This window comes from Lathyrus oleraceus, chromosome 2 (assembly GCF_024323335.1).
Source record: "Lathyrus oleraceus cultivar Zhongwan6 chromosome 2, CAAS_Psat_ZW6_1.0, whole genome shotgun sequence".
NCBI lineage: Eukaryota > Viridiplantae > Streptophyta > Magnoliopsida > Fabales > Fabaceae > Lathyrus > Lathyrus oleraceus.
In genome coordinates, this window is record NC_066580.1 from 8985239 (window position 1) to 9002953 (window position 17715).

The 17715-nt window shown below is 33.6% G+C and overlaps 3 protein-coding genes across 5 annotated transcripts; all 3 read right to left on the reverse strand.

Annotated features, from left to right (window-relative positions):
* Positions 1 to 7031: 7031 nt before the first annotated feature.
* LOC127117597 (meiotic recombination protein SPO11-1) lies at positions 7032 to 10642 on the reverse strand. The gene is made up of 15 exons (XM_051047667.1): positions 10497 to 10642; positions 10311 to 10410; positions 10135 to 10208; positions 9922 to 10023; positions 9382 to 9455; positions 9197 to 9213; positions 8647 to 8716; positions 8528 to 8564; positions 8352 to 8399; positions 8192 to 8250; positions 8089 to 8120; positions 7829 to 7934; positions 7538 to 7658; positions 7386 to 7449; positions 7032 to 7252 (listed from the first exon to the last, which is right to left on the reverse strand). The coding sequence occupies exons 1-15, from the start codon at positions 10561 to 10563 to the stop codon at positions 7237 to 7239; spliced, it is 987 nt and encodes a 328-aa protein (XP_050903624.1). The 5' UTR covers positions 10564 to 10642; the 3' UTR covers positions 7032 to 7236.
* A 73-nt stretch (positions 10643 to 10715) lies between these two features.
* Positions 10716 to 12593, reverse strand: LOC127117596 (2-alkenal reductase (NADP(+)-dependent)). Its single transcript, XM_051047666.1, has 5 exons — positions 12255 to 12593; positions 11987 to 12164; positions 11695 to 11861; positions 11403 to 11485; positions 10716 to 11282 (listed from the first exon to the last, which is right to left on the reverse strand). Exons 1-5 carry the CDS (start codon positions 12480 to 12482, stop codon positions 10904 to 10906), a joined length of 1035 nt encoding a protein of 344 aa, XP_050903623.1. The 5' UTR covers positions 12483 to 12593; the 3' UTR covers positions 10716 to 10903.
* A 1341-nt stretch (positions 12594 to 13934) lies between these two features.
* LOC127117598 (uncharacterized) lies at positions 13935 to 17144 on the reverse strand. 3 transcript variants are annotated; one of them, XM_051047670.1, is made up of 5 exons: positions 16943 to 17144; positions 15820 to 15993; positions 15590 to 15712; positions 14866 to 15084; positions 13935 to 14652 (listed from the first exon to the last, which is right to left on the reverse strand). In XM_051047670.1, exons 2-5 carry the CDS (start codon positions 15973 to 15975, stop codon positions 14206 to 14208), a joined length of 945 nt encoding a protein of 314 aa, XP_050903627.1. In that variant the 5' UTR covers positions 15976 to 15993; positions 16943 to 17144; the 3' UTR covers positions 13935 to 14205. The 3 variants fall into 3 exon arrangements, with proteins under 3 accessions (XP_050903627.1, XP_050903626.1, XP_050903625.1); XM_051047669.1 differs by having other exon boundaries at positions 15820 to 15998; XM_051047668.1 differs by lacking the exon at positions 16943 to 17144 and having other exon boundaries at positions 15820 to 16019.
* Between the last annotated feature and the right edge of the window lie 571 nt (positions 17145 to 17715).

Sequence of the window (17715 nt, forward strand, 5' to 3'; positions counted from 1 at the left end):
TTGGAAAAATAGTGTATTTTTGAAAATAAAATTAAAATTTTGGATATTTAAAAAAAAATTCCCATATTTAAATGTCTTGCATACTTTTTAAATAGAAATTTATTAAAAATATAAATAAAATATAATATGAAAACTAATTCAAAATTGTTTGTTCCAGAACGAAATAATGACCCGATAGAAATATTTGATTGTTGTGTCACGGTGGAGCTAGATTTTGATGTGGTGGATGAGGTCAATTTACAAGGTTAACACTTCAACACACAAGTTAGTAAGAAAAGTGAATAGTGAATTTTTAAATGGGAGTGAGTCGTATCTGAATTGGTGTGCTAACTCTACATTTTATATGAGAGTTTGTTAATAACTAAAATACGAAGGTAAACATGAAATGTGGATAACCATAGGATGAATTCCCAAATGGAGCAGCATTTTAACAGTAATTTTCCCATTCTTCGTCGCATTTTGCGTTCTTTCAATGTTGTGCCTCTCATCCTATTGGACTTTGGTGGCTGACCCAGAACAGTTGCCCTCAAGTCCTTATCATATGTCATAGAGGGTAAGGATTTTGTAGTAACTATCTTGTGTGTCTGTAAGAATCATCATGGAAGAGGTTTGATGAGACATCGATGTCCTCGGGAAGAGGCAATTTTAGGATAATACTTATGTGTGACACTTTAAGAGGCTGACAATGAATGACACATGTCATCTTTCCTTGTTAGTCGTCCACATGATTACATTGGAGACACTAGAACATAAATTTAATAGTCATAAGGGAACTTCAACTGTTGATAGTGGGGAACGATCTTGCATCTTGAATCATTTAAGGATATTTACTAGGTTTCTGAAGCGGCTTTACTATTTTTACTGCACTTTTACTTTTCTGGGAAGCTCTTTTCCTTTTATTGTCTTTGTTTTGGATATTCTCTTGGGTGAAGGTTGATCATCTATCCGAGAAATTCTACTTGTCGGTCCAATTTCTCACGTGTTTGACTTTATATTCGAACCTTTGAATTTTAGCGTTTGAGCTCTTCATCTTCTTCTCATCTTTATCATTTTTAGGGTTTCTTAGCGTTTAGAACTTATTCGCTTTACTTATAGGTTCCTCAATTTTCTCTTTAATTCATGCAAATATGGTTATTTCATATGTGTCAACTAGGCGGGATGGTAGAGATATTTCTGGAGTTTAGGCAAGCTCATATATAACATGTGTTGTCTTCGTTTTCTCCCACAATGATGCATTTGCTCATGCTATGATTGATGTGGGTCCACTTTAGGATCGGAGTGTCCTTTCTCCAGATAAGCATCAAAGGATATGTGATCAATATGGTGGGTGTGCTATCACATTTCATGAATGTTTGTTCTCTCTCGTTGGCTATGGTCTCCCCTTTAATGAGTTTGAAATCAGTGTTCTAAATCATCTACTTATTGCTCCCTCACAGCTCCACCCTGTGAGTTGGGCGTTCGTCAAGGTCTTCCAATACTTGTATGAATATAAAGGCATCAAACTGAGGATGACCTTGTTTTTCACCTCTTTAGAGTGCAAGTTGGTTCTAAATTTGCATATGGTTCCAGCATAATCTCCCTAAGTCCGAGCACCAAGTGTTGAACATGTGACTCCATACACAAGAGGGGACTGAATTGTGGAAGTTTGAAAAATGATAGTTTAAAACAATATTATTTTATAAATCAAAGTTTGGAAACATTTTAATAAAAATATTTGGATATGCAGCATAAACTGAAATGTTAAGGGAAAAGAGATAACGCTAGAGATTTATAGAGGTTCAGTCTAAATGAAGTGGCCTACTTCTCTCCCCAAGAATTGATCTTAAGAGTATCCAATAATGCTTGAGAGTTTTTAGAAGGTTAAACCTACATACTCCTTTACACAGGAAAAATGAAGTTTCAAGTTGACTTCTAACCAAACGAACCCTTTAATAGGTTTACCTTAAAACCTAAACAATTACTTCCTAAAGAAGAAGAATTTACTCAAGAGGAAAAATAACTCTTTGTGAATTTACAATGATACTCCTTCCAGAACAACTTCCTCATTAAACTCAAGAATATTTTTCAAAGCACTATGGCTAAAAAGATATGAGAGAAAGAAAAATAATTTAGAGAGAGAGAGAAAGAAATGTTCGACATCTCGTGTTTTATTGATGATTAGATATGAAAGGGAATGTATTTATTTAAAGGCCAAAGGATGGTTCAAAAAATGAAATGGTCCATGGGAAAAATCAATGTCCCAACTAATTAGGTCCTGAGTGTAATCAATTAGGTACTACAAATATTCTTATTTTTGTCAACCTGTAGCCTATAAATTGAGGTCTCCTCCCACATATTTTCACATCCAAAAGTGTGAGCTTTCGTTCCTTACTCCTCACTCTCACTCTCTCTCTAAAAATATTTTTGTTCACTTTCTTTCACTAAATATTAGCCTTAGCGCTTTCAAGATAGTCGTTTTGCAAGTGAGTCAACTGTAATTCTGGAAGGATAAATTTGTATGTTCACCAAGAAATTTTTGTTTTTACCTTAGTTGAACAATTCATCCATTTAAGAATTATTTATTTAGGTTTAAAGTTGAACCCATTAAAAGGTTAGTTTTGGGGATTTAGTTTCTAAGTCGACTGTTTCGGTTCAAAGGCCCAGTCCGGTTAAAAGCTTTCAACGATTCGAGATCAGCCTGATGTTAAAATCTCACATTTTCTTGGTTAGCCTGGTATAAAACCAAGATTTGGTTCAAACTCGTCCTGGTGTTAAAAGCTTGTTATGGTTGGAGATCAACCCAATATAAAATCTCTTAAGTCTGTGAGCTCAACCTGGTGTTAAAAGCTCTATCGGGTTCAAGATCAGCCCGTACGAAATATTGGTTTGAAGTTTGAAGACTAACCACTTCAATTTTTTTGTGGAAAAAAGATTAACCACTTTGATCCATCGTTTGATAGAAAGACTCATCGTTTATCTTCGTGTTTGTTATTTGGTTTGAAGTTAGCCACAAACTTCATTTTCTTTGTATAAGGGGGTTCGAGAGTTCAACCTACTAAAAACTCGTAAGTTTTGTTGGATACTCTCGAGATCAAATCTTAGGGACGTGATTAAGTCATTTTTTACTAAACCTGTACAATTCGTGGTGTCTTTTTTCTTCCCTTAACTTTTATTTTCTGCATTTTACTTTCTAACCTTTAAGATGGATTTACTTTCTGACCTTTTATAGTAAGATCAAAAGTCGGCAAAAACTCTAAGATGGATTTACCCTCCGCATTCACCTCCCCTAGACCATACTCCTCATGCACGCTCTCAAAACCTCTTGATACGCTTCATACATGTCCATTTAGATCTCCTCCTAAAAATTATTATCTTTTTGGGATATATCCTGAAATAAGTCTTCTAAATTCTCCCAAAATTTTATTTTAAGGTGTTCTACTAACCCAACTTGAGGTGCGTAAATACTACTAATAATAAAGGTGTCTTGTTCCATTACAAATTTCAAGGCTATGATTCGATGTCCTATTCTTTTTACATCAACAATATCCTTCTTCTACTTCTTGTTCACAAATATTCTCACCCCATTTCTCTATCTAACTTTTCTAGTGTACCAAAGCTTAAATCTCAGGTTATCTAATTATTTCTCTTTTTCACATGTCCACTTAGTTTCTTGTACGCATATAAAATTAATTTTCCTCCTAACTATAGTATCCAGTATTTTCGTAGATTTTTCAGTAAATGTGTCTTTATTCCATGATCCAAAACGAACCATTCTCTCATGAACTAACTTTTTTTTATCCATACCTGTTTACGAAAATGTGAGAACCCTTATTTTCCATTGCATTTAGACGGCGATGCAGCAACCCTTCCTCTTTTGACACTGTACTCAAGTCATATAGCATGTTGCTTCCGAACAACGGTCTAACATTCTCATTATTTCGTATTTGATCTATGACATAACATTCTCATTATCTAACACAATTCACTCCTTTTATCCGAAATTGAGATCTGCTATGTATATCAAGCATCAAACATAGGCAGGATTCACTTTGTGATTTCACTATTGCCTTAAATACTTTGCTAGAATTAAAACATAACAAAAAAGAAACTGAAAATCATTAAAACAAAAAAGTTATATCAATCACGTCCATTTATTTTATGAATAAAAATTGTTGCATGAGTTTGTGAAAATTGAAAAGAGGGGAATCATTGTGGTTGTCTTGGGTCACAATATTATTCGAAGAGTTTTGTGCTTTGTTTGATTTACATAAAGTTTTTGGGTTTGATAACACATGATCATTTTATAAGAGATTTTCTCAAAGTAAAGAAACTAACTTGCTTCTAACTTTTTTTTCCCACAGGAATAGGATCTGCAAGTAATATGGTTCAAAAACAAAAATAGCTATGAGAAAACATTTTAATTGTTCGAGTGATATACGATACTATTATTTAGATAAATAAATAATATTAACTTAATACAACTGCACTTTTGAAATGTTAATCACCTATATGCATTTATCACACACTTTGAGTGAATAGTTTGAATTTGAAAGAAGACTAAGTGTTAATAATTTCAAAGATCTTTATATACCTTTTGGTTAAAATATAGTCTCAATCTTATATCTTTTTAAGAAGGAATAATTCACTCAAGATTATTAGATACATTGTAGGTATAAAGTGCGAGTCCACAATACTCAATCTCAAAAATAGTATTGAACATTGTAGGACTTCTTCTTCTAGAGCAAGACATTTGTGATAGACACACCACATATTCACCTAAAATCTTAAGGTGATTGGTGGATGAGTTATCTCACTTATAAATGTTCAAGTCTCCATATTTACAACCAATGTGAGACTATTATCCACACTACTCACATTTATACATTCTCAACATTAGGTAGTACAAATATTCTTTTTTACCAACCTCTAACCTATATAGAAGTCCCTTCTCACATATTTTCACATCCAAAAATGTGAGCTTCCATTCCTCACTCCTCACTCTCTCTCTCTCTAAAAATATTTGCGTTCATTTTCTCACGCTAAATTTAGTCGTAGCGCTTTCGAGAAAGTCGTTTTGCAAGTGAGTCAACTGTAATTTTGGAATGGTAAATTTGCAAGTTCACCAAGGAATTTTCGTTTTTACCTTGGTTGAACAATTCATTCATTTAGGTATTATTTATTTAGGTTCAAAGTTGAACCAATTAAAAGCTTCGTTTTGGGATTTAGTTTCTAGGTCACCTGTTTCGATTCGAAGACTCACTCCAGTTAAAAGCTTTCAAAGATTCGAGATCAATCTGGTGTTAAAATCTCACATGTTCTTGGTTAGCCCGGTATAAAATCAAGATTCGATTCAAGCTTATCCTAATGATAAAAGTTTCCTGAGGTTGGAGATCAACCCAATATAAAATCTCCTAGGTTCGTGAGCTTAATCCGGTGTTAAAAGCTCTTCCAAATTCAAGATCAAACGGTAGAAAATATTAGTTTGAAGCTTCAAGACTAACCGCTCCAAATTTCTTGTGGAAAGGAGATTAACCACTTTGATCCATCGTTTGGAAGGAAAACTCACCGCTCCTCTCTGTTTGTGTTGTTTGGTTAGAAGTTACTCACAAACTTTATTTTCCTTGTATAACGAGGTTCGAGAGTTCAATCTACTAAAAACTCTTAAGTTTTATTGGATACTCTCAAGATTAAATTTTGAGGCCAGGGGTAAGTCATTTTTTTACTTAACATGTATAACTTATGGGGTCTTCTTTCTTCCCTTAACTTTTATTTTCTTCATTTTACTTTATGAACTTTATTTTCCGCTACTTACTTTTCAAAACTTTCATAAAAATTTTATAAACTCTAAAATTCATTCCAAACGTTTTCAAAATCAAGTTTTTCTAAAACACACAATTCACCCCCCTTATATGTGAAGTCACGTGTCCAATAAAACTCTCCTTTAGAATATAACCTTTCAGTCCAAGCAAATATTTCTATCTTAACTTCCTAATAAGAAAGAAATCTATATAAGAACATGTGATCCCACTTTTAAATATGATAAGATGTTCATCTCTTTTTCTAAATCAGATATTAGCTATAGTAAGATCCAAAGCCGACGAAAATTCTACGATGGATTTACTCTCCGCATTTACCTCCCCTAGACCATACTCTTCATGCACGTTCTCAAAACCTCTTGATACGCTCCCTACATGTCCATTTAGATCTCCTCCTAAAAAAAGCTTCCCTCTTTGGAGTATATTCTGAAATAAGCCTTTTAAATCCTTCCAAAATTTTATTTAAAGTGTTCTGCTAATCCAACTTGAGGTACATAAGTACTAATAACATTAAAGGTGTCTTGTTTCGTTACAAATTTCAAAACTATGATTCGATCTCCTACTCTTTTCACATCTACAATATCCTTCTTCCACTTCTAATTCACAATAACTCTCATCACATTTCTTGATCTAACTTTTTCTGTGTATCAATACTTAAATCCCGAGTTATCTAATCTATTCTCTTTTTCACATGTCCACTTAGTTTCTTGTACGCACATAAAATTGATCTTCCTCCTAACTATAATTTCCACTATTTCCACATATTTTTCAGTAAGTGTGTCTTTATTCCGTAGTTCAAAACGAATCCTTCTCTCGTTAACTAACTTTTTTTGTTCATACCTGTTTACAAAAATGTGAGAATCGTTGCTTATCTTTCACTGCATTTAGGTTGCGATGCAGCGATCCTTCCTCTTTTGACATTGTACTCGAGTCATATAGCGTGTTGCTTCCGAGCAATGGCCTATCATTCACATTATTTCATAGTTGAACTATGTTATAGAGATTTGATAAAATTTTATAGAAATTTGACAAAATTTTACGTTGATCGTCAACTAACTAAAACATCCCTCTCCTTTTATCTGGGATTGGGATCAGCTATGCATAACAAAGCATCCAGGCAGAATTCACTTTGTGATTTCACTATTGCCTTAAATGCTCTGCTAGAATTAAAACTTAACAAGAAAGAAATTGAAAAACATTAAAACAAAAATAGTTATATCAATCACCTCCATATATTTGATGAATAAAAAGTGTTGCATGAGTTCGTGAAAACCGAGAAGAGGGGAATCTTTGTGGTTGTATTGGTTCACAATATTATTTGAAGAGTTATATGCTTTGTTTGATATACATAAAGTTTTGGGGTTTGATAACACATGATCATTTTATAAGAGATTTTCTCAAAGTAAAGAAACTAACTTGCTTCTAACTTCCATTTTTTTGGTTAGCAAGAATAGGATCTGCAAGTAATATGGTTCAGAAACAAAAATAGCTATCAGAAAACATTTTAATTGTTCAAGTGATATACGATACTATTATTTAGATAAATAAAGTAATTAACTTAATATAACTGCACTTTTGATATGAATATACCTCCATTGTGGGACCTCTCTTTGCAGGTAGCACCTAAGCAACATGGCTTCAATTTTTCTCTTATCTGATATGAATATCAAAGACACCAAATTTATTAGACAAAATCGGTAACTATGCAAATCTGAAGCACTACAAGCAATATCCATAGTTACCTTCGGCATTCAAAGGAAGGAGGCACTGCTTTGGAACAAAGTATCTCTCAGAATCTGAAGGAAAAGCTCCAAGCCAGTATATCTCTGGGACACGAAGATGTTTCGTGTCATAAGCCATTTGCTAAAAGAACAGTGGGAAATGGATTAGTAAACAGACTACGAAAATGAAACTTGGTCATTCCACAGAGATTCAATCCACTCCACAATTTAGTATATTTTAGGTTGAAAGCCCTATAACTAATGATATGCATGTTGAATTACTTTTGATTCAATAAACCTACAAATACTAACCATTGAGCCAAACCTATAAGTGGTTAAGATATCAAATCCATAAGGATCACAATCCACTAAGCAATAAGCAGGTATGTGCAAATTCTCAACCAGAAGCCACAAAAACCTGTTAGGATACAAAATGCATAAAATTAAAAAACACCAAGTACGTACATTTGCAACAGTACATACAGTTAGATGCATTCATATTGTGCACTACAAAAGCTTGCATATGGCTTGACAGCATGATATCTTAGGAAAGTGAAAGAGAATTTTCACACCTTCTTGTAGGAATATCTGGGTAGCCTCTTCCCTGTACAAAGATAGAATTCACACAAGAAATGTTGAAGCAAAATACGATAAGGTCTTCAGAAAATTGCTTACAGAGATGACAATGCAACGGTTTGCATTGCAGAACTGGTCATTTGCTAATCTCTGGAGAACTGCAAGTTCGACATCAACTATCTTTTCAATAGAAAGTCTTAGGAAAAACCCTTAACATTTCTCCGCATTTTTCTACTAAAAAATAAAAGCATTTATTTACCTGATTCTTTCTCAACAACTAATATGTAATGAGCAACACTTACGACATCTAGGGAGAAGAGTTAAACATGTTTATCCTCGGCTTTTGTCACTTTTTATTTAAGATAATAGGTAGAAAATGTAATCAGAAGAAGGAAACTAAACAGATGCGGTGTATTCGCCCAGAAAAAAGGATACCTTTAATTTCTTCAACATAAACAGGAATAGGGTGGGCCTGCAGAAAAGCTAAATCTGTCTGCATGTAATTTAAATTGTAAAAATTCATTACTACAATAAGGTTAGTTCCTAGTTCTTACGGTGTTGGGAGAACTGATGCAGTCAAATATCTTTTTTCCTTCAACCAATCGTATCCAGCCCATAACTAAACTATAGCAGAAACAAATTTGATCCATAAGTCTTTTAGTCGTATTTGAATAGGAGTCAAACAACATCAGCCTTCAAAAAAATTATTAATAAGTGCCAATGCAGCAGAGATACAAATTTAGATGACTGAATCCCACATATGGCACGCCCCATTAATGTTCCAAGCACATAGTAGGAAGAATTATAATGAAATTGTATTATATCACTAGCATCATTATGATATCAATGAAATTTACTAAGCCAACCGAAGATATCAGAAATTCAAAATAATTGAATAAAACTATGGATCATTTGAAGTTCATAACTTTTAGATGCATCAGAGCAGGGATTCAAAGCATCAGTGGCAATAATTTGTTTTATACAAAAATGCACACGTCACAAAACAGTTTCACATGTTAAAATAAAACTATTGCGATTGTTCATATAAAATGAATTCAGACAGAAAAGTGCATTTCCATGAATGAGTGTGAACTTATTAAGTACCCATTCCCGGCAGAAACCTACAAAAAATTAAATGAAAATACGTGGTCAGCTTGCCATTTGAAATGAATATTGCAGCAAGAGAAACATGGCATAAAACTCATCAAGTTTTTAATCACCAAATTAAGAGAACCAAAAGAAAAGGAAAACAGAAATAAATTGATAAAGTGAAGGGTAAAAAAATCTACCACGTTGAGGTTATGGCGACTGCACTGCATAAGGACACATATGTCATTAATAGCACGGTCCACAACTGATTGGTCTGCAATATGAAAATAAATAGAAGAGGACATGAAAAGGAAGTCAGTATCTGCCAAAAAAGAAATAAACCTTTTCCCTACAAATAAATCTTTCATGAACTAACAATATAGCAATCACGGCACCAACTTTTAAACAATCTCACGTATAAGATTACGAAAAATAAAGCCTACATACATTGAAGAATCTAAATATATTTCTGCAAAATTTTGTCATAAGAAGACATCCGAATAATTCATGACGGTCATTACCTATGAAGCACAGACATGGACACCGGACACAACACCAATACTGATACAACGATAATAATTTTAAAAAAATGGATAAATTGAACGTAATCACAATTGTCGGCACCGACACAGTCACAGACACATTTTTCAAAGGTGTCGGTGCTACAAAGGTCATTACCTATTGAAAATCAATACAACTATCAACTATATGATCCATGTTGCAAAATTGTGAAGACTCACTCAAAAACACAGATGGATGGATGTAATAAATATCTCTCTTGGAACTATGTTTATTCTCTTGCAAAAGCTTCTGAACAATCAGCAGAACTCTCAACATGACATCTAAAAGCAACAAAACAAAACAAAAATCAAAACCTAGAGAACAATAACATAACTGAACAATGAGCAAATTTAGTTTGCACATTCATGAAAGTAAAATACAGAGCGAGTGACCTAGTCTATGAACGTGCGTTTCCTTGCAAAGTGTGAGAACTTCCTTGCCACACGGCAAATTGGAACTACAGAAACTGCATTGAAGAACAGAGAGAAGTTAAACGCAAATGACGAATAAAGAAGAATGCGATCGAATAAATCAATATTGAGAGAGTTCGGATCTGAAAGGAGCGAACCAGTTGGAATCTGGAAGGGTACAGTGATTTCTGAATCGATCGATGAGAATGATCGGTGAATTTCCGTTGCTGAGATTCACCAGTAAACCTCGAGTGAATTCTGAATTGGAAAACGAATGTGTTTGAATTTATAGGTTTAGGAATATTAGATATATGAATTTCATGAAGAAGAAGAAGAAGAGTAACCTTTGATTTTGGTGAGTAGAATCGCACTCTCTGATTGTGATTCCGATTTCATCGACTTTCCCTCCATTTTTCGTCAATCTTCTACTTCTTCTCGTTTCAGTTTCAAACTTGATCAAGTTTTAAACAAACGCGCGCGCAAATTAGTGACGTTTCTTTTGTATATACTTTGTTTGGATAAATGGAATTAGATGGAACGGGAATGGAATGGAAGGTGATGCATTGTTTGTATCGGTCAATTTTATTTCATCCCTTACCAAAAATTCAAACATACAACTTTGAAGTTTCAAATTCGAAATAATTTGATACAACAATATATCCAATTATTACTCGCAACACAAACTTTTGAAGTTGTAGTTACATTACAAATCCAAAATGCTAAAATGAAATGGAATTAAGGCAACACCAAGTTATTCATGAGCAAGTAAAACCACTTGTTTGCCACTACTCTTGCCAGTGAACATTGCTTCCAATGCAGCTGGTCCACTCTCAATGCCATTAGCTATATCTTCAACATATGTTATCTTCCCTTCCCTAATATAAGGCAAAATTGTGTCTAAAAACTTTGGATATAAATGATAGTAATCATATACTGTGAACGCATCTACTTTGATCTGCTTATATACAATGTTGACCAAGTTTTTAATGCCCTGAGGTTCATCAAGTTCATACTGTGAAATCATTCCGGCTACCACAATTCGACCGAGCCGTCTCATGTTAACAAGTGCTGCTTCAAGCATGTCTCCACCAACATTGTCAAAATATATGTCAATCCCATTAGGAAAGTACCTATCAACAATTAAAAACAGAACACAAAATTGTATATGTTTTAGCATTAAGTAGAAAAGAGGACTAAAGCAAGATAATTAGTTTATGAATAACTAAGCTAAATGCTAGTTATGCACTTACTTCTTCAATGTTGCATCTAGGTCTTGTTCCTCCTTGTAATTAAAAGCCTCATCAAACCCAAACTTGCTCTTCAAAATGTCAACCTTATTTACATATGGAAACAAAACAATCAATTGTGATCTCTATATATCTCTGAGCAAATATGTGTTCGACTGTTCAGTATCTAACACATGTGACTATGTGTCGGTGTCGTCTCTAGTGTCTATGTTAGTGCTCATAGAGTGTAGTTACACTATTCGAACATAATAAATGCAATGAATTACTCTTATCAAATAAAAATGCAAATCCCTACCTTATATTTACTTCCGGCACTTCCAACAACATAACATCCCAACAATTTTGCTAATTGACCAACAAGTTGACCAACAGCACCAAATGCTGAAGAGATAAAAACATAATCTCCTTTCTTAGGGAAACCAACTTCATAGAAACCTGCATAAGCAGTCATACCAGGCATGCCTACATATATGCAGACCAGATACATTGGTTATTCAATTAATCTAAAAAGAATTTTTTTTCTTATAGATAGGACGTAGGAGTATAATATTATAACTAACTAAGAGTAAAAGTCTCAAGTTATTTACCAAGTAACCCATTATAATAGGAAAGAGGTACATCAGTATGCTCAATTTTGATAAAACTATCAGTTTTTGTAATGATGCTATACTCTTCCCATTTGGTGATTCCCCAAACCAAGTCTCCTTTTTGGAAATCCGGATGTTTAGAATCCAACACTTTGCATACTCCATATCCAACAATTGGCTGAAACAAACATTTTAACATCACAAAATAAATCAATTAGAAGAGACAACAAACAACATATGTAATGAATCATTATATGTATGTACTTACTGAATCAGGAGAGAAGGAATTAAAAAGGCTGTTTCTGTCTGTTCTTTTGGTTCCTCTCATGTAAGGATCACAAGATAAAACAAGATTCTTAACCAACACAGTTTCTGAAGAAGCATGTAATGGAAGCTGTAAGGTGATGGTAGAGTTTTTCAGATACATATCTGTTTGTTTTGGATTGCCTGTTATGTAACCTGAAGCTAGAATCTGTTTGTTTCTCACTTGTGCCATTTTTTATCTTATAAATTTCCCTTTGTAGAACCTCTATTCCTAGTTGTTGTGCAGATATTTGAGGCTGCTTCTTTTGTGTATTTATAGTCATAGAATGAGAATAGTTTATACTGTAGAGGTCAAGAAATTGATTGACTTGAGTTTTATTTTGGTGCGTCAGATATTGTTAGTATTATTGTTTAACTTAGACTTGTCTTGTAGTGTTGTTGCTCGCATACGTCACTGCCTAATTCATTAGAAATAATCAAAACAAAGTCAAAACGAACAACTTAAAAATCAGCTAGGAAATTACACAAACAATTGGTGTGCACTTTCTATAGGATAGAGAGTACAACATAGCTCGCACGTGGGTGCATATGGTTCAGTCCTTACCAAGAAAAACTAAACACTTAAGCATAATCATAATTCATAAACTACGATAATAAAGCCTGAACAAGCATATAATCATAAATTAATACAGACAAGTGTCACTTCAGTTTAGTTCAAATATATGACACAATGATATTAAATATTTTAAATAAAGTGGAGCAGAATAAAGCGGAGCGGAATAGAATGTAACGAAATTGAATGGAGTGGAATTAACATTTTAGATTTGCCCCTCCCCTTTTTTTTTTTTCAGACTTTTGCAGGTGCGGACATTATGATAAATTTTTGTATTATTTAGACTTTATAGATGTAGTGCCATCAAGTCCGCTCCACCCTCATTTTTTCGTGGGACGAACCAATCTTTTAGGTCTGCCCCATCATCAATCCCGTTTTTTTAGGACTTTGGTAAGTGCTAAATGGGACTTGGGTTCACACCCTCAAGTACGTTCGCTCTTGCCTACCTCATTTTTTTGTGTACTTATGCCTGTATGCTACCTCTAAAAAATATTGAAGTGACGGATAGGTGTAGAGGGCTGCAGATTTTTTAATCCTGTTAGCAAAGTTTTGCATAGCATAATTTTTTTTTAATTATAGGGAATGTGATGTTAAATCATTTATAGATACTTTTGGGGAGGTTTATACAATTTTCAGCAACTTATAACAGTTCTTTACAAGTTAAGTATGAAAGATGATTTTAATACCAAAAATTCGGTTTAGGATCTTCTCCATTTTTGTATTCTCTCCATTTCCTCCCTTCCTATAATTGTGTATAAATAACACAAATTTCTGAAACATGTCAAGCCTTTAGTATTTATCTGACTTGATACACACAACTATAACAATGAAATTGTTCATTTCTTTTGAAAAATGGAGTATCTTTACTCCAAAAATACATGCATGAACTTAACTTAATTTATGGAAACTCTCAACACTCTGCATTGAAAATAGAAAGAGTAGAAGACAACATAGCATGACAGGAACATCTCTGTATTTCTGTGTTATATAAGGACTTAGTTTAGTCCAGTCAACAACAATAAAGCCCCCTAAATTCTGAGCCGAAGATTTATTCACAGTGCAAAATAGACATAAGCAGCACCTTCAACTATGATAACTCAGGTTACTAAACCACATGAGGATTTGGAGTTTGATCCAGAACGAAAAATTACACCATAGAAGAGAGAGAAACCATATAATTGGCAAAACATCTTACACTACAACCAGGCAACAGTTCATTCTATGATACGTAAGTTCCTTAAGATTGAAGGTAACATAACATTATGGGTATTAAATCAATTACAAAAAACTAAAGGACCGGTATGTGTAACTAGACATCCCTGAGCTACAGGCAGGTATATGTTCACTGTTGCTTTGCTCGCTTACGTGCCAGAAATCGTTCTTTTGCTGCAGTCACAGCATCTTGACTTCTTTTGTGATGCTCCGGATTTGGTTGTGAAGCTGATGGCTCCTCAACTGTACTTTTTCCTTCTGAAGAAGCTACGAGATTTGGCTTCATATCCAAGGGACTGGTACTTCTATTAGAAAGATGGGAAGTTTCGCCCTGATCGCCAATCTTTTTCTCTGAAGACTCTGCTGGTGATGTTTCCTTAGCCAATGAATGTTCGTCATCCGGATTACCATCCTGGTGCTGATTTGATGCATCAGGGTTCATTTCCTCATGTGTCTCTGGAACTCTATTCTCGGCCCGATTGTCGTGTTTTCTCCTTTGAGCATCGTTTGCGCCATAAGCAACATTTTTGTCAAGGTTTGTATAAAAATCAACCAAAAAATCTTTTTTCTTTGTAACCTATGCAAACAATTAAAAACAAAATATGTCAGCAATTTTAAAATAGAAATAGGAATTAAACCATAATCAAGCATACCAAATAAATTGAAAAAATTGCGGGAGAAAGAAAGGAAAACAATAGACCATTTTAAAATAGATCACCAATCAAATTGGCAACAAGAGATATGAAAACAATACGGATTATTGGATTAATAAAAAAAAGCAGGAACATACATCCTCTCTCTCCTCTTGAAGTTCCCGTAGACGTTCTAGTTCCATCTGATGCTCTCGTTCAGCAAGCTTTTTTCTATATGCTTCTGTGATATATTTGTCTTTGTCAGCAAAGAGATGATCGTCTTTGCTCCTCTCCTTGGCAATCTTTTTCTCATATACAATCTCACGATACTGCTCCCGCTCTTTTGCTTTCTGAATAAGGTTTTGAATATATTTTGGCTGCATCAATGATCAAAGTTTAATGAGTAACAATGTTATTTTACAAATGACCCAAAATGAACAAATTTTAGTATTACTATTAGCCGTCGAGAAAGTTACACCGAGCTATTGTAAAGGAATGGACAACTGACTATTTTCACTACTTTCACCCCTCTCTAAACCAATGGAAACAATTTTTTCATCAAAAAGAAAACAAAACAGCAAATCAAAAAGAAAGATACAGTAAATTTTACTAGAATCCGTCATTTAAGCATGTGAATATACACCATTGCACCTTCATATCGCAAATCACATGAGACATAATTATTATGAAACTTGGCATAGGTTGTCCTTTATTATTCTCTACTGATCTATACAACAACAACAACTAAGCCTTATCCCACTAAATGGGGTCGGCTACATGGATCAACTTCCGCCATAATATTCTATCCAGGGTTACTGATCTATAATCATAATAAAATGGTTGATTGAAAATTGAAAACAATGCTAAGAACTGCAACCGTACCTTTCTCTCTTCACGATCTTGTATCAATGGACGAGAAACTTTCTCTTTCATTTTGTCATAGACCCCATCATAGTCAAATATGGTTGGATCTTCTTCCAAGGCTTTCTTTTGCTGCTCCTCGACCTTAAAATGGAAAAAAACAAACCAACAGAATGTAAGATCATAATCTGTACAAAAAAATAAAATATTCATAACAACCACCACACGATTAAAATGTAAGATCAACATACATCCTTGAGACTTTTAGTCTTGCTAGCCTGGATAGCAATTTCTCTCTCAACATTATTATCATCATCTTCATTAAAGCCAAAAGGAAGGGGAATTGAAGGCCTTGGAAGCTGTTTTTTCGGCTTTGCAGGCCTAAGATTCAAGCCATACTTGCTCATTTGAACGAGCTTGTTCTTCTTCACTACAATTTAAACACAACGTGAAACAACCATTGCTTGTACCATTCCAATTTTATTTGTATGAAAGCAACTAGCTTCAATCATTGAAGAAATATATCAAGACTATAATAACAACAAAAATCCAGCAAAGCAACTAGCAGTAGATGTGCATTCAAGCATCAGATTATAAGTAGCAACCTAGTATGTGGCCAAAATTTTCAAGTAGCCGCAACAGCAGAGCGGGTATGAAAACAATAGTTAAAAATATTTCATCAGTGTTTAACCGATAAGATCCCTAAAATTGATAATGTAGGCAACAAAGGTTTGAAACCTTAGCGAATTCAAGTAAGTTCAACAAACAAAAACACACAAGACTTGGTGATGTGAAAGATCAAATGACTAAGGGGCTTGTTTGAATTGAGTTATTTGAGTTTATCTACTATCATAATAAGTTGTGAGACTGTTTCCGAAATTACATGAAAACAGCTTATGAGATTGCTCTTAGTTGTTTTTAGCTTATTTTTATAACTTTTCCAAGATCGCTAATTGAAAACAGCTTATAGCACGAAAACAATTCATCTTTATCATTTGGTATAGAAATAGTTTATACATAAACACTTATTATGATAAGGGTTGTAAGCTGCATATAAGTTGTCTATCCAAACAGGGCCTGTGTGAGAACTAGATACAGAATTCAAACAAATTCATTAGAATTTAAACAGAGAAGCTACGATAAAAATGAAATAATTAACCCGAGATACCAATACTACTCTGATTTCATTCATAAGTAATTAGAACTAACGATGAACTAAACATGTGAAAAATCGATGCAACATATACAAATTTAGGGTAATACTCAAAATAATGCGGCAGATGAAAAGGGAGCACGGACACAAAAAAAAAACAAGCATTACAGCAATAACCAGTGGGAAAGTAAAAAGATATCGCAAAAAATAGAATACCCTACCTCGAACTGCTACAAAAGGAGGGTGGAGAAAGCGAGGAATTTGGGTTCGATTGGAGGATAGAGATTATCTGAGAGCTCGGCAATGACAAAAGATAAAACCCTAGAAATCATAGACAGGGAAAAGGGGGCAAAATATTCAGGTGGTTCGTAAATAAGTTAAATAAAATGAGGCAAACCGATATATACTATACACGAAAGGAACGAAAGACAGTTGTACTGCTTTTATTGGCTTGGTTTTTCTTGTATTCACTGCGATGCAGGGTTATTCATATCGTCCAATTTCGTGATGATAACTTTCGTACACTATCACTGTATGAGGGTGATTCCACTAATTAAAACTTATTGACAATATTATACTTCCTAGTAGATTTTTATCATTTTAATAAAAAAAATTAATTTTTTATTTAAAAAATAAATTTTGTCAAAATTATTTTAAATCTCTTCAAAACATATTTTTATATATAATTTTGTCAAGCTAAAATTAAATTAATTTCATGGAACCATTAAAGTAGTTTATAAATATGATGAATATATATCACGGAAATGAATTCAAATTTTAATTTATTTTTTTATAATTTAAATGCAGTTTTAGAGCATCTCCAACCTTGAATCTATTTTTGGGTTCTTTGTGGAATATATTAAGCCACGTCAGCTTGAAGCAATTCACTCCAATGATACAACTCTAACGAACGTATATTGGGTCCCATAACTTTACTTTATGTATTAATATATTATTTATATTAATTAAAATAATAATTTAAATTATTTAAATT

Coding starts and splice junctions, on each gene's coding strand:
- LOC127117596 (XM_051047666.1), bottom strand. CDS start 12,482: ATGGCACAAGTGAGAAACAAACAGATTCTAGCTTCAGGTTACATAACA. Junction 11,486..11,694: donor GTGCCGGAAGTAAATATAAG/GTAGGGATTTGC, acceptor TATGTAAATAAG/GTTGACATTTTGAAGAGCAA. Junction 11,283..11,402: donor CTAGATGCAACATTGAAGAA/GTAAGTGCATAA, acceptor AATTGTTGATAG/GTACTTTCCTAATGGGATTG.
- LOC127117597 (XM_051047667.1), bottom strand. CDS start 10,563: ATGGAGGGAAAGTCGATGAAATCGGAATCACAATCAGAGAGTGCGATT. Junction 8,565..8,646: donor GCATCAGTTCTCCCAACACC/GTAAGAACTAGG, acceptor GCTTTTCTGCAG/GCCCACCCTATTCCTGTTTA. Junction 8,400..8,527: donor TTATGTTGAAGAAATTAAAG/GTATCCTTTTTT, acceptor TCTTCTCCCTAG/ATGTCGTAAGTGTTGCTCAT.
- LOC127117598 (XM_051047670.1), bottom strand. CDS start 15,975: ATGAGCAAGTATGGCTTGAATCTTAGGCCTGCAAAGCCGAAAAAACAG. Junction 15,713..15,819: donor AGACTAAAAGTCTCAAGGAT/GTATGTTGATCT, acceptor TTCCATTTTAAG/GTCGAGGAGCAGCAAAAGAA. Junction 14,653..14,865: donor TTCAAGAGGAGAGAGAGGAT/GTATGTTCCTGC, acceptor TTGTTTGCATAG/GTTACAAAGAAAAAAGATTT.